This window comes from Ricinus communis, chromosome 1 (assembly GCF_019578655.1).
Source record: "Ricinus communis isolate WT05 ecotype wild-type chromosome 1, ASM1957865v1, whole genome shotgun sequence".
Lineage (NCBI taxonomy): Eukaryota > Viridiplantae > Streptophyta > Magnoliopsida > Malpighiales > Euphorbiaceae > Ricinus > Ricinus communis.
Window position 1 is genome coordinate 2,404,932 of NC_063256.1, and position 25,377 is coordinate 2,430,308.

At 36.1% G+C, this 25,377-nt stretch overlaps 3 protein-coding genes and 1 non-coding gene across 6 annotated transcripts; all 4 read left to right on the forward strand.

The window, feature by feature from the left end:
- Window positions 1-109: 109 nt before the first annotated feature.
- On the forward strand, window positions 110-4,052 carry LOC8286692 (probable WRKY transcription factor 43). Of its 3 annotated transcripts, none has more exons than XM_025160076.2 (3): window positions 110-1,255; window positions 2,393-2,551; window positions 3,194-4,052. In XM_025160076.2, exons 1-3 carry the CDS (start codon window positions 843-845, stop codon window positions 3,291-3,293), a joined length of 672 nt encoding a protein of 223 aa, XP_025015844.2. In that variant the 5' UTR covers window positions 110-842; the 3' UTR covers window positions 3,294-4,052. The 3 variants fall into 3 exon arrangements, with proteins under 3 accessions (XP_025015844.2, XP_048233053.1, XP_015584103.1); XM_048377096.1 differs by having other exon boundaries at window positions 113-1,255; window positions 2,381-2,551; window positions 3,194-4,048; XM_015728617.3 differs by lacking the exon at window positions 3,194-4,052 and having other exon boundaries at window positions 116-1,255; window positions 2,381-2,733.
- A 6,520-nt stretch (window positions 4,053-10,572) lies between these two features.
- LOC8286693 (desiccation protectant protein Lea14 homolog) lies at window positions 10,573-11,718 on the forward strand. The gene is made up of 2 exons (XM_002511881.4): window positions 10,573-10,866; window positions 11,377-11,718. The coding sequence occupies exons 1-2, from the start codon at window positions 10,661-10,663 to the stop codon at window positions 11,624-11,626; spliced, it is 456 nt and encodes a 151-aa protein (XP_002511927.1). The 5' UTR covers window positions 10,573-10,660; the 3' UTR covers window positions 11,627-11,718.
- Window positions 11,719-13,424: 1,706 nt separating this feature from the next.
- On the forward strand, window positions 13,425-13,497 carry TRNAA-AGC. Its single transcript has one exon. It is a non-coding gene; the product is annotated as a tRNA-Ala (tRNA).
- A 3,035-nt stretch (window positions 13,498-16,532) lies between these two features.
- LOC8289164 (late embryogenesis abundant protein At1g64065) lies at window positions 16,533-17,666 on the forward strand. The gene has a single exon (XM_002511882.4). The coding sequence runs from the start codon at window positions 16,836-16,838 to the stop codon at window positions 17,490-17,492; it is 657 nt and encodes a 218-aa protein (XP_002511928.1). The 5' UTR covers window positions 16,533-16,835; the 3' UTR covers window positions 17,493-17,666.
- The last annotated feature ends 7,711 nt before the right edge of the window (window positions 17,667-25,377 follow it).

The following is a 25,377-nucleotide window of genomic DNA, read 5'->3' on the forward strand; positions in this document are numbered from 1 at the left end:
GTTATGGATCATGAGGCCAATCTTAAGCCCCGACAATAGACAAATTCAATAAATTTCTAATAATATTGTCCCTTGATATATATATATATATATATATATATATATATATATATATATATATATTTACTTATTTGACAATTTACCACTGTTCTCTGGTAATCCCAAGTCAGGGAAAGGGATTTTGTATGTTGAACGTGTGTTTATTTAAGGGGTTTGTAGAAAAGACAGTTATTATATTACAGATTTCTCGTCAAATAAAAAGAGAAGAAAACTCGAGCAACTGTGGCATAGCCATGCAATCCAAAACACAGAAAAATAAAAGTGGTGATAAGAACAAGTTTTGCTTCTTATAATTAACTTCTCTTCTGACAGTGAATGGCTACAATACCACTTCTAATCTTCTGTTTGCTAACAAGTATATACATTGCGAATGAAAATAAAATTGTGTGAACCAGTCCTACACATTAAAACTAGCAGCCTTTCATTTTGGTGTAGTGCACAATATTATTTGATGCAAATGCATTGGTGATAACGATATGGAATGGATATGTTGGGTACGTTTCCTTTTATTTAAGGGCAGTTGAACAGAAGTAGGTGAAATATAGTTGCCTTTAACCCTTGGGTGCAAGATAGGTATTCAGACTTTTTTTTCAAAATCCATATCTATCAAAAACCGCCTCCTCTTTTCTTCTTTCTCCATGTATGTAGACATGTTCTCTTCTGTCCAACCTCTTCTCACCTTCCACCACTTCTTTTGACCCTATATATATATATATATATATATATACCTAATCCAAAACATCTTCAGTTCCTCTCTGAACATTCTATCTGGAGCCCCACAAATGGAAGGACAAGAAACCCCACAACCACCATTATTAGTCCATGAACTGCCACCCCAAAACTCTCCCTACCTCTTTACACCACCACATCCACTACTTCCATCATCTTCATTGCACCCTCCTGTAATTGATCCTCAAGTTGTTCTTCCTGATATCGACTGGGTTGCCCTTCTCTCCAGCCAATCAGTAGTTGGTGAGAATAGGCCAATGATGATGGAAAACGCTTCTTTAATTGGTGAAACAGGAGCTGAGGAAGAAAAGGGCAATAAGGATAAGCTAAGAAAAAGTGGCAGAATCAAAAAGCACATCACGCCAAGGTTTGCTTTCCAAACCAGGAGTGCTGATGACATTCTTGATGATGGATATCGATGGAGAAAATACGGGCAGAAAGCTGTCAAGAACAGCTCATATCCCAGGTGTGCACATGTAAATAGTTCTCAAGGTCATGGACTTAATTAATACAATGCTCAAAAACTCAATTCATAATGCCGCTTGAGATAGCAATAAAGATTGTGGATCGTCTTTATTACATTTTTCAGCAGGTTTTATAAATACCATGCATGCTTTAATTATATAAAAACTGAGTTAGTTAAGGTTTATTAATTTTAGGTGAGCGACAATGAAAACTCCAAGTTTCTCCTAGAATAGAGACTTAAGAATTCTCATCTCAACTAGACATAATACTTTATATAGTTATAGCTAGTTATGTTAATGTTTGATAAGAATGTCTTTCATTTAAGAATTGAACTGAAAACTCTGAACAATTAAGCAATAATGGAGACAATTAATTAACTAAAATAGTTATTTGTGATTTCAAAAGTAAATAAAATAGTAGTGTTGTAATGTGCCGTTTTGATTTGAAATTTGGTCGGATATGAAGCTCTAATTGATGGAAAAATATATAGTTATGATACAGAATAGACCTAATGATGCTATGTTAAATAATATGTTTATGCTAAAACTTAAATGAAAATTCTGGTTAGGAAATATTTTTTTAGTCTTAATTATATAAAAAATAATAATCTGAAATTGGCAAAAAGAACCTAAGGAAAAATCTCGCATTAATCAGAAAAAATAATTAAATGTAGTCACTAATTACATAAAGAGTGCTTGGCTTCTAAAAACTTATATAAATACATCTCATAAAATATGTTATTTAATTAATTACTATAATAAGTCACTGTATTTATCATTAATATAGCAAACTTGCTGTCAAAATAGTGCCGGACGCCATAATATTATTTAGCGGCAATGTATTTTGGTCGCTTATGGTCTGTTCTTTTTTTTTTTCTTTGTCGTTGTTGAATATATTATCAACCTGCCACCACTTTTGCGAGCTCGCTCGCAGAAGTGATTATTTTCGACTTCCCCTCGCGCGCAAATAAAAAAAAATAAAAAAAAAATTGCAGGCGAGAGAGGGTTGAGACAAATAACGACGGTAATGGCAGTCGTTAACGCGACGCCATTAGCGATAAATATTTAGTCGTATAAAGTTTTCTAGTGTCTGATATAAATATTCTTCTCCGGATTTGAAAAATAAGGAGTTACTATAGGTGCACCCATCACACATGCATCGTGAAGAAGCAAGTGCAAAGGCTATCGAAGGACACGAGTATTGTGGTGACCACGTATGAGGGAATCCATAACCATCCTTGCGAGAAGCTGATGGAAACCCTAACTCCTCTTCTCAAGCAGATGCAGTTCCTCACTAGGTTCTAATTTGTTTAAGTTTAATACCTAGCTACTTACATGATTATGATATTGGAATGTTTCATCAACGACAGAACCCGAAAAGCTCAGTCATTTTATGTTGTTATATACGTTTCTTTTTGTAAATTGAAATGTCAAATTCGCTGTTAATACCGCAAGATCAATAAATTTTATGCTTTTTATATGTACTTCTCGGAAAATCTGCAATCTTTTGTTTCACCTTAGATTCTTTGACGTGTATTAATTAATCGGGAATAGAAATACACTACAATGCTGTCACATATTAGGCTGACTGCAGCTCGGTTCTCTGTTGATATGCTACAGAATTCAAGAGCAAACTTGCGTGCTGTAGGGTAAGTTATATGGTAGATCAAGATCTGTATATCAAATGGCAAATCTGGTTTCATATCATAGTATGTTATTTAGTAGTAAGGAATAACCCGGTCCATTGAAAAAATTTCTCCTATCCCATGTGCCTGCTTAAACAAAAATTCAGATGAATCAATCATTTGATGAAACACTCAATAAAACCCACATTTAACTTTTCTGTTTATGGTAGCATTGTGTTTCATTTCTTGTCCAAATTCATGTTAAAGCCTCTGGTAATCTGATCTGCTTTCTTTTTTTCTTTTTCTGATCGAAAGGAAATATATTAAGAAGACAAATCAGAGTCAACGACACAAGAAAATGCCTCAGGGGGACAAAATAACCAAGCAAAAGGGAGACTTCTCTCGTATAATTTAGCCACCAATCAACGAGCAGCCTTCTTCCTATTGTTATCAATGCAAAAGAAATTCACAGAATTGAATTAGTAGGAGTCTCTCCCTTGCTTGGTCGAAATCACTGGAAAATTCCCCGGGCACAGCAGAATTAAGGACAAACATTCAGGAGTTTTACTCATGCCTCTCTTATCTTAAAGTCCAATATCCAGTATTACGCATGGTTATTAAGTAGTGATTTTAGCTGTGGAGAGAAGACCATTAAGGTCGAGTGTTTGAGCTTCCAGGTTGACTAACTGCATCCAGATGAGCTACTTCCTTCCAAAGCATATATATGAATATTGGTGCTATTCGCAGCAATCCCATCCATCTGTAGTGTGCTTTTTAGGAATTGTTGGGTGCTTGGACGGATTAGTAAATGCCTAAGCAGATTGGATTGGTTGAGTCACAAATTGCTTAAATGCAACGTAGTAAGACTTTTCTGTCAGGCTTCCCCTTGTCCTGCCAGAGGCCGCCGGTTTTCTATCGATGCCGATGCACCAGAAGTTTCGGCCATTAAGACTGGTTAGGGCAGTCTGTTGAAGAAAGCATAATGAAGGACATGGAGGGCATGGTCTCAGAGACTGCACAAGCTGGATTGCTTGTATAGGCTTCTCATCACTGACCAAGGGTGAAAGGGAGCAACCTTTCCTGCAAAGCAGGAAATGTCACTTCTACCTTACCCTTCTCAGAAAGTAGTCGTTAGGCATGTACAAATATCAGTATATATTCTCATCACAGTTGTAAATGAACTCAGAATTCCAAATCAAATTGTAAATACACATCACAGTTCATTAATCCAAATTCTATATGGTATCAGAGCTGGTTTAGCCAGTCATCACCTACCAAGCCACAAAAAAAATCGCAGTTCAACATTCAAAAACAATGGCTCACAATGAAACCACCAAAATCACCAATATTGTACAGCAGGGTAGTCACGACTATTTTGAGTGGTCAAAATCCATTTTCATCGTCCTCAGTGCTAGAAAAAAAATTGGATTCATCACAGGCAGCAAACAAAAGCCAAAACCAGCAATTCCAGAAGCACCAACAGAGGAAGAGTTAGAAAAATTAGAAGAGTGGCAATCATCTGACCATTTGGTCATGTCCATGCTCACCAACATGATGGACAGTAAAATAGCTCGGCTATGTATTCTTATGGAGACATCAAGAGCAATATGGGAAAAAATAAAGACCCTCTATGGCCATCAAAACAATTTCACACATATATTCAAGTTAAAGCAGGAACTGTCCCAGATTGTTCAAGGGACCAAAAACTCAACAGAGTGTTCGACAGAAATTCTAACTAGGTGGGAGGAGTTACAAAACTACCTCTCACCATCAAATGATCTGGAAGAACTACAGAGGAGAGCGGAGCAAGATCTCATCTAAACTTACCTGAGGGGTCTGGATTCAAGCTACGAGGGCTTGCAATCGCAGATCCTGCTCGCCCCTCAACTGCCATCAATCGAAGCCATAATAGTTATGATTCAGCGTGAGGAAACAAGAAGGAACTCAATGAACGAGATTCCAGAAACCACCGACAACCGAGCCTACTCCACGCACCGCGACTTCGATCGATAGAGGGGAGGAGTCAGCGCCATCGAACGCTGTGACCACTGCAAAAAGCAAGTCACCAACGTAACGGCTGCTGGCACCTCCACCCTCAGCTGCGACCAGCAAGGGGGCAGAAAGGCTCGGGAGCGTGGAAGAAAGGAGGCAGAAAAATTGGAGAGAAGAGGGACGAAAAACCTAGGCGATGCTGGGGCGTCATATGCCGAAAGTTATATGACGCCCCGACCCGGAAACGCTGGGCTCCACCGACCCGACACAGAAGCCTGGTCCAACCGCTCGACCCGGCCCTACCCACCTTTGGATCCAGGCCAGCCTTCCTCATCTGGGCTCGGCCCAGGCCTGGCCCATATGTCCACAATTGGGCTGGACCTAGGGTTAACACAGGCCCATCTGCCTCCTTCTGCACAGCAGGCCCGCCAGGCCCAAATTCAGGACATTGTGGCCCAACTGCAAGCCTTGGTCCAGCAACCCCACGGGTTCGGACTCTCTCAACCCAATGGGTCAGGTTCGGTTCAATTTAATTTTCAGTCACTTCAAAATAATACTGCATCTAATCAACATGCCTGGATTATTGACTCAGGGGCTACTGATCACATGACTTGGGATCCTGCAAAATTACAAAAAATTTATCAGAGCAGAGATTCTCAGAATGTGACAGTGGCCAATGGAAATCAAGTTAAAATTCAGGGTTATGGCACCTTAAACTTATTTAATTCCTCTCTTTTGAATATTTTATTCTTACCGGATTTTAAATCTAATCTTTTATCTGTTGGTAAGATCACTCGCGATTTAATTTGTAATATTATTTTCTCACCATCCTCAGTGCCTTTTCATGATCGAATTTCTGGGAAGACGATTGGTAAGGGATACCTAGAAAATGGCCTATACTGCCTTTCTGATCCTCCCCAGCAATGTCTAGTGTCCAAAACCCCCCAAGACATGCTTATGCATCGAAGATTAGGGCATCCATCTGACCATGTTCTCAATAAATTATTTTGTTTTAACTTGGATTCTAGCCATTGTGATGTATGCAAATTTTCTAAGCACACACGGCTTCCTTTTTCCTTATCTTCAAACATGTTTGAAAAAGCTTTTGAATTAATACATTCCGATGTTTGGGGACCTACCCCCGTTACCTCATATAATCATTTTCGATATTTTGTTACCTTTATTGATGATTATTCCCGCACTACATGGCTCTATTTGTTAAAAGGCAAAAATGAAGTCTTCTCACGATTTCAAGAATTTTACTACTTTATCAAAAACCAGTATAATGCACATGTAAAAAATTTTCGCTCAGATAATGGTACGGAGTACATAAATCAAAAAATTCCCACCTTTTTTAAACAACATGGCATTACTCATCAAACCACCTATGTCAATACTCCCGAACAAAACGGCATCTCTGAGCGAAAGAATCGCCATCTCTTCAATGTCACCCGTACTCTCCTGTTTCAACATAATGTTCCCTCCATTTTTTGGTCGGATGCCCTCCTAACCACTACCTATCTTATTAATAGACTTCCCTCAGTCACCTTAAATCATATGAGTCCCTTAGAAATTCTCAAAGGTCGGAAAATTGATTTAGGTCACCTTCGGGTCTTTGGGTGCGTGTGCTATGTGCACGTCACTCGCCAACACAAACTAGACAAGTGCTCAGTTAAAACTCTTTTCCTTGGATATTCCTCCACCCAAAAAGGGTACAAGTGTTATGATCCGTTGACTCACAAGACTTATGTCTCTCGGGATGTCACCTTCCTCGAGAATGAGTCCTACTATACCAACCCTACCGGTGCTGAATTTAATTCTTTCTCTTAGCAGCTTTGATCACAGTCCACTTCCGGAACAGCCACCTGACGTCTCAAGGCTAATTCCTTCAGGGGGAGATAACCACTCATAAGAAGCCCCATCTCACGAAGTCTCAGAGGAAGCAACTGCCTTGAGACGTTATAGTCGATAAACCAGACCACCTGCGAAATTTAGAGACTATGTGTCTCATACGGTGACGTATCCCATTCAGAATTTTATTTCATATAATGTTGTATCTAACCAATATCGCAATTATCTATGTCAGCTCTCCAATCACTCCGAACCTACAAACTTCTACGAAGCCAATGCCGACCCCAAATGGTGTAAGGCTATGGAAGAAGAACTTATAGCCCTTGAAAAGAATGACACATGGAGTATTATTTCCCTTCCACCAAATAAAAAACCAGTGGGATGCAAATGGGTATACAAGATCAAATACAATAGTGATGGAACTATTAATAGATACAAAGCCAGACTCGTAGTCCGAGACTTCACTCAAACTTACGGAGTTGATTATCAAGAGACCTTCGCTCCAGTGGCCAAGATGAACACAGTTAAGATCCTACTTTCAGTAGCAATCAATCAAGGTTGGAATCTATTCCAAATGGATGTCAAGAACGCCTTCCTTCAAGGAAATTTAGTAGAAGAAGTTTACATGGCCATTCCTCCTGGGTATAAGACAAACTCTGACTCATCCCTGGTATGTAAGCTCAAGAAAGTAATCTATAGCCTGAAACAATCCCCAAGGGCATGGTATGCTAAACTCAGCTATTTTTTATTAAGTATTAACTTTAATAAGTGTGATTCTGATTTTTCCATGTTTGTTAGACACACCCACACACACACCATTATTCTTTTGGTATATGTTGATGATATCATAATAACTGGGAATGATAATCAAGAGATAGAAAATGTCAAACAACGTCTAAAAAAGGAATTTGACATTAAAGATCTAGGTAAGTTATCATACTTTCTAAGCATTGAAATAGCAAAATCCAGCAAAGGTTTATTCATATCCCAAAGAAAATATACCCTTGATCTATTAAAGGAAACTGGCAAGATAGGAGCCAAATCTGCTCTCACTCCAATGGAAACTAAAACTAAACACAATTTAGAAGACGGAGATCCTCTGACCAACATAGGGCACTATCAGCGTTTAGTAGGGAAATTAATTTATTTAACTGTCACTAGACCTGACATTTCTTTTGCAGTTAGTGTGATAAGTCAGTTTATGCATGCTCCTCGTACCAGCCATCTTGAAGCCATTGATCGGATCCTCAGATATCTTAAGGGAACACCCGGACAGGGAATCTGGATGAAGAAAAATAACTCTACTAATGCAGTCGGTTTCTCGGATGCGGATTGGGCTGGAAGTTGTGATAAAAAGTCAACCACTGGATTCTGTATATTCGTCGGGGGAAACTTGGTGACATGGAAAAGCAAAAAACAGAGCGTAGTTGCTAGATCAAGCGCCGAAGCAGAATATCGTACGATGGCATCCACGGTTAGCGAACTCATTTAGGTAAAGCAAGTACTCAAGGACATGAAAGTAGAAACCATGGAGCCTATGAAAATGTTTTGTGACAATCAAGCTGCTCGACACATAGCATCAAACCCAGTGTTTCATGAAAGGACCAAGCACATCGAAGTCGATTGTCATTTCATCCGAGAAAAGGTTCAAAAAGGAGAAATTGAAACTCCTTACATCAAGAGTCAAGATCAACTGGCAGACATATTTACAAAGGCTCTTGACAAGCAGAATCATTGGTCTATTCTCAGCAAGATGGGTTCAATAAACCTATATGAACCCAGCTTGAGGAGGAATGTTGAAGAAAGTAGAATGAAGGACATGGAGGGTATGGTCTCAAAGACTGCACAAGCTGGATTGCTTGTGCAGGCTTCTCATCACTGACCAAGGGTGAAAGGGAGCAACCTTTCCTGCAAAGCAGGAAAGGTCACTTCTACCTTACCCTTCTCAGAAAGTAGCCGTTAGGCATGTACAAGTATCAGTATATATTCTCATCACAGCTGTAAATGAACTCAAAATTCCAAATCAAATTGTAAATACACATCACAGTTCATTAATCCAAATTCTACACAGTCCCAGCTGCACTTTTCTGCTGAACGGTTGTTATATGTTGCTGAGTAAGTGAGGATATTGTTCCAGATAATTCGAGCTGAACTGGCGCAGACGGTGTCGTTCTTGATATATGGGCACTGATTCTAATTTGTGGAGGTTGATTATAAATTACAGTATCTGCCCCTTGATTGACACTGCCTCTTTGCTGGAATTGCATTGCTTGAGCATCAGAAGATAGATATGAAAAGGTTTTGCAGCTTGGGTAGTATACTTGGAGTTCACCGGCGGTTGGGCCCCATATTGAGGTGGGGTTGCTCGTGCCAAGAGTAGTTCTCATACAAGAAATATTGGAGTGCTCGGATCAAATTCTAAGATGCGATTGCTGCTTGAGTAATCCTGCTACCAGAAAGATTGGAGTACTGTCGGGCTTGGACAGAGTTTTGAGCCTGGACTGCAGCTGGGGTAGTCCTCATGCCAGAAACATTGGAATTGAGTGGAGCATGAAACATGTTTGAGATGGGATTTCAGGTTGGGTAGTCCTGGAGCCAGAAAGATTGGCGTCCTGTGGAGCGTGGAACATGTGTCGTACAGCAACTTAACAAGACTGTAAGCGGATTCTATAGCCTCAGCCATACTACAAAAGCCCAAAATACACCTCAACAGGTCCAACCCAAGTGACACAGAAGCATCCACAGAAGTACTGAACCAGCAACTCCAATCAGTTATATATATACATACAGTATAATTTGATGATCAAATGAGCAATAGGGAAGGACAATTTCTTAACACTTATTATTGTTACAAGTGAATGTCAAATACTTCTACTAATTTTGATATATTTATACTCGATTTCTTAAAACTATTTGTTAATGATAATACTACATATTCATCTGTGGTCAGCTATTTTTTGGGTTATAGATACTAGTTGTTACTATAAATATGAAATAATAAACTTTTAACACGCAATGTGTTAGTTTAATTGAGCTAATCCTATTTGTAAAGCTTTGAACTCTCTCTAAATGGCTCATATAATGAAAATGAATACATCATTTCCATTTCTCTGATAAACGAAAAAGAAAAGTAAGAATCTCTGCATCCTGGTTCAGTAACATCCAAACTATACATCTATTTTTTAAAAACTTAAATTTATACATCCTTTTCCACAAACTCTTTCCATATCCCTGTAACTTAGATCAGGGATTACACAAATGACACTTGGCCCGTAAAAGCATCAAGTCCTAAGAAAACACATATTAAATTGGAAACAATTGAAAACCACCAGAATAATGCATCATTTAGTTGACAAAACCCTGTGAAAAGTCATTCTCTCCTGAAAACTTCTCACTCAAAACAGTGAAGTCTCAATATATTTTGTTTACATGTACTTCAAGAAATTTCGCTACTTAATCACTGATCTCAAGTGTAGCTGCAAAAATATGACTTCACTCATATGTTCATTCAATAATCAATAGAAACGTGGAATCCATGCCCATTTAATGGGACCAATGGATCTGAGAAAATAATTTTCTTTTTTTCTTTAGAAGAAACAAGAATAATGTATAAAAAGAATGGACCATCATCTAACTGATATCAGCATTGGAAAATTTATTGAACTGATGCCTTGAAATTGAAGTATTGAAAACAGAGTATCATATCAAAATCTTGACGCTTAATAAGGAAAAATAATATAAAAGGAGCACAGATCTTCTAACACGGAGAAATACACGAACCAAACACGTACTTACTAATCTCACACGTAAGCACCCAAGAATATGATATCCTATATAAGCGGTCCATTAGTTTCCGTACTCTATATCTCTCGCCTTTACACCATCTCTCTTTTGTTCGCTCTTTTTATTGTCTATTACCTCTCTTCTCTGTTATTGAAAATGGATGAGTTTATGGACAAAGCCAAGAACTTCGTGGCCGAGAAGATAGCCAACGTCAAGAAACCAGAGGCCAGCGTGACAGATGTGGATCTAGGCAGCGTCCACCGCGATCGCGTTGAATACAACGCCAAGATCTCAGTCAACAACCCTTATGGACATCCATTGCCCATTTGCGAGGTCTCCTACACTCTCAAAAGCGATGGCAGGTGTGTGTTCCGTTTTCATTTTGGATACTGTTCTGTCTCTTTAGATCTTTTCATTAATATATTGGTGTTACAAATCACGATCGTTGGCGTGTGTAGATGGAGAGATGATATCTATGCCATTAGATTTCAGGAATTAAGGATCGTCATATTGCGAAACGTCTAATAATCATTAACTAGGTCAAAAATAATTGTGACACAATTTTATCTAGTTCTTGATGAGGCTAGAGATGAATTATTAGGATTAACTATAGCAAATCTAATATAGAATTGATGCAGAAGAAACAAAAAGTCACAACCCTTACTCTCTTTTTTTTCCCCTCGAAGCATCTTGACCCCTTTATTTTGTGCTTACTCAATAGATTCTGTGCTTTTGAAGCATCTTCCAAGAGGATATTCTTTTCTCAAATGGCTCTAATTAGATTTCTATATGTAATATAGTTGTGAACGTTATACATCCTCTCTTCTTTATGGGTATGCTTTTTAATGTGATTTGTTATTGGTGTGAAACAGAGTGATAGCATCAGGAAAAATGCCAGACCCAGGATCACTAAAAGCAAGCGACACAACTCTTCTTAATGTGCCACTTGAGGTGCCACACAGTATACTGGTGAGCTTAGTGAAGGACATAAGTAGAGACTGGGACATAGATTATATGCTAGAGGTGGGTCTAACTATTGACCTTCCCATCATCGGTGATTTTACCATTCCTCTCTCTAGTAAGGGCGAGGTCAAGCTCCCCACCCTCTCTGATTTTTTCTAGGAACACATCCTACTTTCATGCTTTCTTGTATTCTGTTACCAGAGACTGCAATATGATATTGTAAACTTATGAATAAAGTTTTAATTTAGAAATGCCTCCTGTTGTTTGCTGTTTCCTATGACAGATGATTGTAATTCGTGCTGAAATTGCAAATATTTTGCACTTGTTTTCGGGGTTAATATAATTTCTTAAAATATCATTTACTAAGCAAAAACCTTCTGTCTGTCATCTCCATCCATGTATAGAGTTGGTTTTGTGTGTGAGTGTGGGCTTTTCATATTAAATTGGGTATTTGCTGGGCTAGGGTTGATATCGCACCTTATAATCTCATGTATTTTATATATAAATGAAATTCAAGAAGAAGAAAAGAAAATGGTGAAACAGAATGCCCAATTCAAGTGCAAGATTATCAAACTTAGCTTCCCATGCATCCACTGTGATCTTTCTTACATATTGTCAAACTCCGACACAGACGACCGTAGTTGTTGGTTCCGATGAGGCGTAATATCAGCTGGCCAATAAAAATATATAAGATAGAAAATGTAGTTAGAATGGTCAATAAATATTTTGTTCAAGAGCTCTTTGATGGTTAAGTCATTGGTCTAAAAAGTAAATTTAACATAGTAACATTAGGAGAAAAAGTAACTTGAAGAATAAATTATCTAAGAAATTCATTCAACATTTTTTATTTACATTTGCAAGTAGAATTTTTTATAGTAATTATGAAATTTATTTTAAATTAAATGCATATATTATATTGAAATAAATTATGAAAAATGTGATAAAAAATAAAATAAAATAATAAAGTTGAAAGAATAAAATATATTAATCTACTAATATGAAATCTATTTAAAGATTTTATTAATATTTTCATCCATTATGCAATAATTGGCGTACAATAGGAGCAATCACATGTCCTAAAATAGGTGACATAATTTTAGAATTGAATTGAGATCTCATGATAAAATCTGTTCTTGGAAGGATCTTACTTTTGCTTAGTATTTAGTTCGAAGATCTAACTATAGATAATCAGCGGGCAAAGGATTAAAGACCCCTTCAAATCTGTACTTTAAATTCAGATAAATCCATTTAATTATTTTAATAAATAAATTTATAATTTTTATTTAAAAACCAGATAAATCTAAAAATTTTACTAAATTTGATGAAATTAATAACAAATAGTGTTGATAGTGGTTCGGCAAAGTCGGCGATGGTAGTGAAATAACGGCAAGAATTGTTAATTTTAATTTTTTAATAAAATAAAAAATAAATTTTTAATATATAAAAATTAAAAGCCTAATTTTTAATAATAATATAATATTTGTTCAATTATTTATTTATTTAATTAATTTAAATAAAAAGTATGATAGATATGTATATAATTTTTTTAAAATTTAAATATATTTGATCTTTAAATAAAAATTTGAAAACTATTTATTTAAATAATTGAATTTAGATTTATTTCTCTATGAAAATTGAGAGTGCTATTTGAAGCATTTAAGGCTTCTAAAGGTTTTTTTTTTTATTTTTTACTAATTTAGTCAAAAGGTGGTACTTTAACCTCTCTTTGGTGTCATTTTACATGACTGTCCTATCAATTACCATATTAGGCTAAAGAAAGCACTAGTTTCAAAGGGCATCTAGATTAATGACTCAGGGAGAAAAATGAATTCATACATGAATTGTTGAATAATAATGCGGCCATCAAGTTGTAATGCAGAAATTCCCAGTACCAATATTAGAAGAATAATTTTCTAGTTGATCTGAGTCATTTCTTATTCGAGAAAGTTGATAGCAAGGGGATGTAGCTCAGATGGTAGAGCGCTCGCTTAGCATGCGAGAGGTACGGGGATCGATACCCCGCATCTCCACTTTTTGATTTAGTACTGGTAATACCTGTTTTTGGTTCCTTATTCAGTGTCCGTAAAACTAAGATGAAGAGGTCGCCGGAGAGTTAGCGAGATGTCAAAACGCAACAGTAGAAGCTTGATATAATAAGCTAAATATACATAAATATGTTAGGACTGTGAAGTCAATTGCATTTAAACATACTAATTGGAAAATGCTGAAATTTCTTTTTTTTTTTCATAAAAAAGTAAGAGTTGAAATGTGTAAAAATAAAACTGTAGTTGACATTAATCTGTGATGATAATCAATTGTGAATTCTGAGATTTATAGGATTGAGGATGACTAGTATATATACACTTAGTGATTAACGGTCTTATTGCTATGATTTATAGGTCCTAACTTTATGTTAACGTTATTCTTATTATACTGAGATTAGTGGAAGTGACTTTTCTTTCTTAGAGAATAAATGATGCTCCTAATGTCAGCTTTCTGGTCTGTGATGACAGAAGCTGAGGCCTTGACCCTCAGTCCTTGACTGTTGGCTTTGGACTGTTGTATTTTACTGTTTTTTTTTTTTTGTTCTTCAATATGAAATTTGTTTCTTGTATCTTGAATATCAAAATGTAGAAATTAACATCTCTAGATTGAAGAGTTCATTCCAACATATAATGAACTTCTTTTCTTTCTATGTTAAGGTTCTAGGAATTTCTTATCATATCATAGCTTGTTATTTTTGCGCCACTTATTAAGGGTTGTGCCTTATGATTTTACACATGTTACAGGCATATGAAAAGTGATAGCTTGTACTTTTAATTCAACCTTGAATTATTTAGGTACGTACCGGTACTTCCACTTATATATATATCTTATGTTTTGAATTTTTATGTTTCATTGGCTGATCCGCTTCTCACAAATATATTACGTTGCCATTACTGACTGCAATATAGGATTGCTATAACATCCTGGAAAAGTATGTTGGAACAATAAGAAAGAATCTTTATTTTTCTTACAAACACTCTCCTTACTTGTACTTATATATATATATATATATATATATATATATATATATATATATATATCTTATGTTCCATTTCCTTTCAATGTATTCGGTGTATTTCTTTTTCTCTTTGATATTGCCATTGATTGACCTCCTTGCCCTTTTGGGCTCATCCAACTACTTCTCTATTGTGCCATAGAATGCAATTGATATCTCCCTTTCATTCTCTTTATTCAAGTGATGGTTTTTTTAGATTTGTTGTAATACAAACGTTTTGTTTGATTGGGTCTGAGAGCAGGGAACTCCTCATTTTTTGAATAGAGGAGAACGAAAAATGTAAAATCTGGAAAAGGAAAGGATAATTGGAGGACGTCTGGCAGCACCTCTTCTCGATCAAAGCCGTACTGGATAGTTTTCCCCCTAAGGCATCCATAGGCCCTGAAAACGCGATGTTTTATGGATACAAGCTGTTTAATGCTCCAAACTCTTATTTTTTTGATTCTGGACCAGGCAAATCCATTGCACGTAAAATAAGAGATAAAAAAATTGAATAAGTCATTGAGCAAGATATCTAGTTAAAGTCCTAATTTTTAATCATGCATTTTCTCTTAATTATTCTGAATTTTTCAAAATACTTCACATACAAAATACTTTACATATTTAAATCAAAAAGTTATTAAAAGTATATTAATTTTTTCCCAATAACCGAATACTTTGATCTGTAAATACTGTATATTTAATTCCCATCATTTTTTTCTGAGTGAATTAGAAATTTATTTTTATAGTTATTGGAATTCTAGTAATTTAATTATTATGACATATTGACTGAGTCAATATTATCATTTTTTTAATAACAATGAATGACTCATTATAACTTAAAGTCATCATACACTTATTTTAATATAATTGCCAACTTCTGGTTTTGTTCGAGTTATAAAGCAGTGATTCTGGTTGTACTCATTATAACTTAAAGTCATTATACGCTTATTTTCTTTTATTTTAAGGAAGAAGAGTATCATTCTTGTTGAAACGTCTTCATTCCAAGTGAATTTGAAAATTTTAGCTCCTTCCTTAATTCTTTATAGATATGAATATTCAGCAATCTCTGATGTCTACATAAAGTCGGTCAAACCCAATCTTAATTTTGAGATATTCAATTTGTGACAAACACTAGATTAATTATATATATGAAACCACATGATTATATATTATAATGGAATGTTTTTTTTTTGATAAAAGTAAAAAATATAAATTATAATGATGGAACTATCTACCCTAACGGCCTCTTACCGGCGAAGATACAGCAGAGATGAAACTTCCATTTATTAACATTAATTATGAGGAAGAAGTTTGTTTGCAGTTGGTGGACAGTCAGGCAATTAATTAGTAAAACCATCAAGATCCTGATTGCGAACTGTGTCAATTCCTTTACTAATCAATAGGGTACCTTAAATATTTTGAGATATCTTTTACAAGGATTTTCAGTTTAAACTCCACTTTATTAAAATAAGAACACGCATGAGAAATGTGAGAGCTACACCTGCTATTTAATCCATACATATCAAGCATTGCCTATATTATTTATTTAAAAGATAATTTTTTATTTAAAATTTAGTATACATACACTGCAACTAATAAAAGAGTGATACATATTATAAGTGATTTACATTTTGGTATTGAATGATTGATACATACTCATTTATTTAAAACTAATAAACATATATCAAAAATCTATCAATTTTATATACAGGTGAAGATATACACTAAGTTTAAATATTTCAAAATATCGAATACTTGTTTTATTTATATATATAGTTGATCCCTCCCAACCCTTTTTCCTTCCCCCCTTTCTTTCTGTTAATGTTGCAGATTAGTTATAATGAAGCGCTAAAGTAAACTTTAATATTTCCAGTGCTTGAGTTGGGAATTAGTTATGATAATATAAGATTATGTCTCAGCATATGGCTTCCTAATGTGCAAATTAATTGACCTTTGTGTTTTGCTGTTAATTTGATTTCACAAACATACGGTTGAAGAATTCAACATAGAAAGCACTTGCTTTATCATTATTAATTTTTTTTCTCAAAAATAATTACTTGATTATTCAAGTTCGTTGAAAATGGAAACCTTAGATGTGATATAAAAAAAATTAAAAAAATGTTAAATGAATATGATATTACTATATCAGATCAAAATGAGGCACACAAAGTCAATGTTAGGACAAAACACAAAATCAAATGAGGCCAACAAGTTTGAAACAAAGAAAAATTGCATTGCATTATAAATTCCACACAACACAACACAGTTTCAAGCACCACCTCTCCATATATACCCAATTCATTTCCCCTCTCTCCTTAGCTAGCCATGGTGGAGCATGAACAGGTACGGCCACTAGCTCCGTCCGCCGACCGGACAAGCAGCGACGACGAAGAAGCTACGATCCATTTGAAGAAAACTCGACGCAGAAGATGCATCAAGTGTTGTGGATGCATCACAGCTTCATTGCTAGTCCCTGCAATAGTGATCGTGATACTAATTTTCACTGTTTTCCGAGTAAAGGATCCTACCATCAAATTGAATAATGTGATCATCACTCACATGGAGCTCATTAATAATACAATTCCTAAGCCAGGAACCAACATCTCCTTAGTTGCAGATTTATCAGTGAAAAATCCAAACATAGTATCCTTCAAGTATGACAACACCACATCAGCTCTTTACTACCACGGCGTGCTAGTTGGAGAGGCTCGAGGTCCTCCGGGTCATTCCAAGGCCCGACGAACCATGCGATTGAATGCCACTATAGATTTAGTCGCCGATAAATTGATTTCGAACCCAAATTTGAATACTGACGCGGCTACTGGGCTGTTGACGGTGGACAGCTACACAAAGCTTCCAGGGAAGGTGAAAATACTGATAATTAAAAAGCATGTGACTATAAAGATGAATTGCAGTCTTACAGTTAATATTTCAAGCCAGGCAATTCAGTCGCAGAAGTGCAAGAACAAGGTTGACCTCTAGGGATATGGTTGCAGCCTCTTTGTGATATATGTAATTAAGATAGAGTGCTAGAGCTGTTCTTGCTGCTGTGAGATATCTTTGTTTTCCGGTATATGTTCTGTTGTTGTGATTCAGTTCATGTATTGGGTTCTTATTTAATTTCTGATAATTTTATCTTTATAGCACACAATTATATATTCTTTCTAATAATATTAATGAATACATAGTTTCCAATCCAAGCATCATAATAGAGTTGCAAAGCAAGAATCAAAGATAAAAGGGAAGGAAAAGGAATCAATTTCTGCAAAATGAACATCATGTCAGGTTGCAATAATCAAAGATACTTTCGCACTATCTGTGAACATCAGAATTTCAAGTATGTGGTGTGCCAGAAGAGGAATAAATACATTCAGTTTTACATCAATACTGTCATTTTTTCCAACTACAAAATGGAACTGTTCAAACTCTCCGGCATTAAAAAAAAAATTAAATTTAAAGAAAAATCCCTTTGGAAAGGAAAAGGGAGTACAAGTGTTTGTGTTTATCAAACAAAAAGACTTGGACTAAATTAACTTTTTATTTATTTTTACTAAATTTCTTCAACTCCTAGTCGTCTAATTGCACTGTGGTGGAGCTCCACTTAATATGAATTATTTGTCCAAAAATGAAATAAGGAGATTAAAGTTTATTCATATTTCATAGCAAAATTGTTCAGCCACGCAAACCACTTGCCTATGTTAACCTCATTATACTCTTTTAGAATTAAAGCTACAAAATTTCTCATATCTAAGGATTCAAAAGTTAAACAGATTAAAACTAGCAACAACCACATATCGTGATTGCAATCAACTTAGCCTTGTCACTTTATCCGCCTTTGTCTTCCATTCTTCATAATGGAAATGCAGCATCAGTGCACACAGATGAAGGCAACCTGTAGAAATTATGATTGTATGATGAGTTTACAAATATGAGTTTTGAGATTACAAGTATTTGTATAATATGTTATATACAAGTTTAAGAAGTAACGGTCTTTAAGCTACCTAATGTCCCCCTATGATCTATGTCAACGTTCATTTCTAGACTGGGAAAGGTAGAAGCGACATTTCTTCCTTAGGGAAGAAAAGTTGCTCCTTTTTTCTGCTTTACAGGCCTGTGATGATATGTCTCTACAGCTTTCTACTGTACAAACCTGAGGCCTTGACCTTTAGTCCCTGTCCTCTGGTCTATGAGTTCTTGCTTCAAGGTTTGGTTCTTCAACACTCCCCCTCAAGGTGGGTTCTAATAGGATTGATATAACCCATCTTGCTAAGAATATTTTAATGACTTGCCTTGTCAAGAGCCTTTATGAATATATCTGCTAGTTGTTCGTGGCTTCTGATAAACAGGGTTTCAGTTTCTCCAGATTGTACTTTTTCTCTAATGAATGACAGTCGACTTCAATGTGTTTGGTTCGTTCGTGAAAAACAGGGTTTGATGCGATGTGTTTGACCGCTTGATTATCGCAGTACATTTTCATTGGTCCTTTGCATTCTACTTTCATGTTAACAAGCACTTGTTTAATCCAAATGAGCTCGCTATCTGTCGATGTCATGGCTCGATATTCAGCTTCTGCGCTTGATCTTGCAATTACAGTTTGTTTCTTGCTTTTCCATGTTACTAAGTTTCCTCCTACAAAGGTGCAAAATCATGAAGTTGACTTTCTGTCACAGCTTCCTGCCCAATCTGTATTAGAGAAACCAACAATAGTATTAGCATTATTATTTTTCATCCAAATACCTTGAACCGAGGTGCCTTTGAGATATCTAAGAATTCTATCAATGGCATCCAAGTGGCTGGTACGAGGAGCATGCATAAACTGGCTTACCATACTTACTGCGTAAGCAATATCAGGTCTAGTGACGGTTAGATATATTAACTTTCCTACTAGACGCTGATAATGACCTATGTTATCTAATAGGTCTCCATCTTCCAAATTAAGTTTGACATTAGTTTCCATTGGGGTATTTATAGGTTTGGCTCCCATTTTTCCTATTTCTTTCAATAGGTCAAGAACATACTTTCTTTGAGACAAAAATAGATTTTTATGAGATTTGGCTATTTCTATCCCAAGAAAGTATGATAGTTGACATAAGTCTTTGATATCAAATTCTCCTTTTAGATTTTACTTAACCTCTTCAATCTTCTCATTATTATTACCGGTTATGATAATGTAATCTACATATACAAGAATAATAATAGTGCATGTGTGGGTGTGTTTTACAAACATAGAAGAATCAGAGGCACATTTTTATTAAAATCAATATTTAAGAGAAAATGGCTTAGCTTGGCATACCATGCTCTTAGAGATTGCTTTAATCCATAGATTGCCTTTTTGAGTTTACATACCAAGGAGTGATCCGATGAAGACTTGTGGCCTGGATGAAGGTTCATATAGACTTCTTCGTCTAGAGCCCCTTGGAGGAATGCGTTTTTTACATCCATTTGGAACAGACTCCATCATGAGTTAGTAGCAACAGATAATAAAATACGAACAATACTCATTTTAGCTACGAGTGCAAAGATTTCCTGGTAGTCCACCCCATAGGTTTGGGTAAACCCTTTTGCTACCAACCTAGCCTTGTATCTTTCAATTGTACCATCACATTTGTATTTTATTTTGTACACCTATTTACATTCGACGGGTTTTTCATTTGGTGGCAAAGTGATAATATCCCAGGTATCATTTTTTTCAGGGCCTAGAGCTCTTCCTTCATGGCTTTACACCAATTGGGATTAATGTTAGCTTCATAAAAGGATGTAGGTTCGGTGTGTGTTGTGAGATTTCCTAAGTATGCCTTATACTGATTTGATACTAAATCATAATTAATGAAATGTTGAATTAGATACGATACCTTGTGGGGAACATAGTCCCTTAGCCTGGCAGGAGGTCTGGTTGGTCGGGTGGATCTTCGCAGGGCAATTTCTTCTTGTGGCTCATCTTCTCTGTTACTCTCATGCTCTCCCCCTGAAGGAGTTGCCTCGGGAATTGCCTCTGGATATGGCTCCCTCCTTGGTGGAGTATCATGTATTTGACTGTCAAAAAAGGAAAGGTTATGCGGAAATAATAAGGTATGGGGCCTATGAGTTTTAGTTGGGTCATTTGTGAAGTAAAATTCACTTTCAACAAATGACACATCCTGAGAGATGTAGATCTTGTGAGTAGAGGGATCATAACATTTATACCCCTTTTTCTGAGGAATATCCTAGGAACACTGTGTTAACCGAACTCTTATCGAGTTTGTGATGGCATTTTATATGAATAAAGCTGGTGCAGCCAAAAACTCGAATGTGTCCTAATTCTATTTTTCTTCCTTTGAGAATTTCTAGAGGGGTGAGATTTTTTAGTTTGCTACTGGGTAATCTGTTGATGAGACACGTAGCGGTTAGGAGGGCTTCCGACCAAAAAATATTTGGATATTATTTTGAAAAAGAAGGGTCCTGGTGACTTCAAGGAGGTGTCTGTTTTTATTTCGGAATCCCAATTTTGTTCGGGGGTATTAATGCAGGTGGTTTGATGCAAAATACCTTCTTTGAAAAAGTAGTCTGAAAATTTTTTATTTATGTATTCAGTACCATTGTTTGAGCGAAAAATTTTGATTTTGGCAGTGTACTGACTTTGGATAAAATTAAAAAAAAATTGAAAGTAAGTAAAGACTTCATTTTTTCCTTTTAATAAATAAACCCAAATAGTGCGAGAGTAATCGTCAATGAATGTGACAAAGTATCTGAAATGCTTATATGAGGTAACGAAGGCAGGTCCCCTAACATCAGAATGAATTAAATCAAACATATTTTCAGATACAATAGAAGATAAAGGAAAAGGCAACCGAGTATATTTAGAAAATTTGCAAATGTTACAATAACTAGAATTTAAATTTAAACAAAAAAGCTTGTTTAAAATTTTATCGGACAGATGCCCATACTGCCGGTGCATCAACATTCCTTGATCGACTGGATTGGTCGAGACAAGACATTGGTTGGTGGAGTTCGTAAGATAGTATAGATCATTTTTAAAATGTCCCTCACCAATTGTCTTCCTTGTGATTCGATCCTGAAATAACACTGTAGTAGGTGAGAATATAACATTACAATTCAAGGTCCTAGTTATTTTTCCAACAGATAATAAATTAGACTTAAAATTAGGCAAGAGCAGTATATCTTGTACATTATTGTAAAATAATTTAGAGAAGCCAAAGTAGAGATTTTAGCTCGATCTCCGTTGGCAACGATCACCTGTTGGGAATCTACAGGCATATAATTTTATAATTTTATTGAATCCCATGTCATATGATCAGTTGCACCATAGTCAATGATCCAATCTTGAGAAATTTTTAAAGAATTCGAGCAATTTTTAGATACTAAACCTGACCCACGAGGTTGCTGGTGCTGAATAATTGATTGAAACTGAGAAATCAATTGAGAGAGTTGAAAATTTTCTGCCGGATCGGGTCGAGTTGTTGGAGCCGGGTCGGGTGGAGTTGTTGGAGTCGGGTCAGATCGAATTAAAAGGATCCGACCTGCTTCTTAAATCCTGACTCGACCCTAGTATCTCTTTATAACCCTTAGGGTTAGACGTGCTGAAGCCGCCAAACCTCCTCTCTTCTCCCCCCACTTCCAACCTTGTTGGTCTCGTTGCTTCCTCGCTCGATTCTGCTGTAAGTGAGGATGGAGGTGCCAACAACGATCATGGGTGTGACCTTGCTTCTTGCAATGGTCGCACTTCTCGACACTGGCAGGCGCTCCTCTTGAGGGTTTGAGTGGTGAGTGAGGTATTTTCTGTATTATCAAGGTTAGCGGTTGCGTTCATAGTCGCGCGTCTAGTCTCTTCCTGTTGGATGAGGGCTATGACGGCGTCGATTTTTGAAAGGTTGCTCGACAAAAGGATTTGCAACCTCAAAGCCTCGTAGCTTGAGTCTAATCCCCCCAAGTTGGTATACACCAAGTCCTGTTCTACTCTTCTTCTTGCTTCTTCTGGGTCTGCTATCGGTGGAAGGTAGTTTTGTAGTTCATCACATCTAGTCAGTACCTCAGTTGCATAACTTGTGCTTGTTCGAGTCCCTTGCTTGATTTGTGAGAGTTCTTGTTTTAGATTAAAGATGTGAGCATAATTTTGCTCATGGCCATATAGGCTCTTCATCTTTTTCCAAATAGCCAGTGATGACTCGAGTAACATGCATAGTCTGGAAAATTGAGCTTCTATGGTGTTTGTGAGTAGTGACATGACCATATGGTATGTCGTCTGCCATTCTTCTATTTCTTCTATTTCTTTTTTGGTTGGTTGGTCTGGATTAATCAGTTTTGGCTTGTTTCTGGTTCCTGTGATGAACCCTAATTTCTTTTTGCCGCTCAAACTGATAAAAATAGACCTTGACCATTTGAAATAGTTTTGGTTGCCTTTTAACACAGTGTTGGTTAATTTTGTAATATCATTATGAGACATGATGAAAAATTTAAGGTTGAATTGGTGGAAATGGTAAGTGATGACAGGTTAAACCTACTCTGATACCATGTAGAAATTGTGGTTGTAATTTTATTGATCTATGATAAGTTTACAAGTATGGATTCCGAGATTATAAGTATGTGTATAATCTGTTATATACAAGTTTAAGGAGTAACGGTCTTTAAACTACCTAATGTCCCCTTATGATTTATGTCAACGTTCATTTCTAGACTGGGAAAGGTAGAAACGACATTTCTTCCTTAGGCAAGAAAAGTTGCTCATTTTTCCTGCTTTATAGGCTTGTGATGATATGTCTGTACAGCTTTATGCTGTAGAGACCTAAAGCCTTGACCTTTGTCCATGTCCTTTGGTCCCTGAGTTCTTGCTTCAAGGTTTGGTTCTTCAACACAGCCTTGAGAACCAAGGTTCTCTAAATTAACTGCTGTTTGAAGAGCCAAAACAATTATAGCATATCTGACCAGAGAAACTACACGAGCAAGAAACTGAAGAAATGTCTGGCTCTCCTGAACTGCTGCACATATTCAACTTGTAGTGGCAGTAAATCTGCTTCAGATAATTATGTCATCCCTTGCTGAAGCCACTCTATGCAGTAGAATCTGAAACCCCATATCCGTGAGCAAAGTTTTTTAACTTCTTTGTTTCACCAACAGCAGAGAGCCATTCTGTCAGTATCAACATGGTAATGTAATCGGGATTACAAGACTGCTCCGTCATCCTATTCATTAACTTTTTATTTATTTTTACTAAATTTCTTCAACTCCTAGTCGTCTAATTGCAGTGTGGCGGAGCTCCACTTATTCATGATACCCTTTCTTTTCTTTTCTTTTCTTTTGGTTTTTTATTAGAAGGGTGAATGAATAGAGTTGATAAGAGAAGTTTAAAGTAATTATTTAAAATTTGTGGGTAATCTCATAAATGATTACTAAATTAAGCATTATTTTTTATTATACTATTAGATTTTATATTTTCTATTTCAATTATTCAACTCCAATATTTATTTTAGCGGATAATTATTTTTATCAAAAAGAAATTAAAATATATGGCTTCAACTTTTTCTTGATGTATATGATTAAATTTAAAAATGAATCTAAATAGTTTCACGTGATTAAGAAAAGATAAAAAAAATAATTGTATTATTTTCTGATTGGTAAATATAACTAAATTAGAATGAAAAGTAAAATTAAATATATTTAAAAAACAATTCTAAAATTCAATGATGATAGAAAAGATCGGCTCAGAAACAAGTGATTCCGCTTATAATCTTTGGATGCAAGATAACCAAGACAAGTGTATAACCGCATTTGAAAGTGGACAGGACCTCGAGGCTTTCAGTATTCCCTTTGGCTCTTAGCTTCAGGGAAGACTCCCTACAAATGCATTATGTCACTGAAACTACGTTATTTCTTCTGATATACTGTACATATATATATATGCCCAGGATGTGGTTTGGGCGACGAAACCTGTCTATGCAGTTTATAATTGTAGTTTTACTGGGTTGTTTTGGCGCCAGTTTATAATTCGATTAACCTGCTATGTTCTGTGGGAGCTGTGGAAAGCTCGCAATGCCTCTATATTCAAGAAGGAAGATTGGGGTCCTGGAAAAATTGTCCTCAAAGCCATCAACCTCAATGATCAAGTCACGGAGTGTCTCTTGTTTTGAACGCTATGAGTGCAGGTCAATCAGCTTCGACTAGTACAAATTCAGTACTTCAATGGCAACCTTCACCCTTTCCAATAATCAAAATTAACACAGATGCAGCTGTGAACTTATTAGAGAAAAAAGGAGGGATAGAAATTATAGCAACGCATTGGAAAGGGCAGAAAAGATCATCGGTTAGAAGGTTATACATTTTGTCTCTGCCCGCAATTTCTTAGAAGCTTTAGCCCTGAGTGAAGTGATGGTGATGGCTGCTCAACGAGGATGGTCCCAGGTTTCGTTTGAAGGGGATGCTAAAATATCTCTGAGGCAGCTGCTGGAAAGTCAGGGCCTGCTGCACAGATCAGTAGTGTTTTGAAGGATATTTGACAATTGTCAAAAGCTTTTGTTTCTTGTCAGTTTACTTTTATAAGTAAGGGGACTGCCCACATGTTGATTTCTGCCTTAATAAGCCTATCTTGTATCTTATTTTGCCCAGCAATGAAATCTGCCTTTGGAAAATAAAAATAAAAGGGCCGATTTCTCGTTTGTTTTTCTGTCACAGGGAGTTGAATATCCGATGGCCCATTTCTGCAACGGCAAGTTGGCATCCCAAGAAGAAAGAGAAGAAAGAAAAAGGTTCAAAAATTGCCATGTAGCTTATCATTTTAAGTTTTTAACTCCACTTTTCCTAAAGTATATATTCAGGTAATAGTTGGTCATTCTCTCCTGCCTTTGTTACTCCTATTATCACTCTAAGCCAAATGAGT

What these genes read in the sequence shown, in the direction of transcription:
- LOC8286693 (XM_002511881.4), top strand. Translation starts at nt 10,661, where the DNA reads ATGGATGAGTTTATGGACAAAGCCAAGAACTTCGTGGCCGAGAAGATA. An exon ending in ACTCTCAAAAGCGATGGCAG is followed by an intron (nt 10,867 to 11,376) that starts GTGTGTGTTCCG and finishes GGTGTGAAACAG; the next exon opens with AGTGATAGCATCAGGAAAAA.
- LOC8286692 (XM_048377096.1), top strand. Translation starts at nt 843, where the DNA reads ATGGAAGGACAAGAAACCCCACAACCACCATTATTAGTCCATGAACTG. An exon ending in AAGAACAGCTCATATCCCAG is followed by an intron (nt 1,256 to 2,380) that starts GTGTGCACATGT and finishes TTGAAAAATAAG; the next exon opens with GAGTTACTATAGGTGCACCC. An exon ending in CAGATGCAGTTCCTCACTAG is followed by an intron (nt 2,552 to 3,193) that starts GTTCTAATTTGT and finishes TCTGATCGAAAG; the next exon opens with GAAATATATTAAGAAGACAA.
- LOC8289164 (XM_002511882.4), top strand. Translation starts at nt 16,836, where the DNA reads ATGGTGGAGCATGAACAGGTACGGCCACTAGCTCCGTCCGCCGACCGG.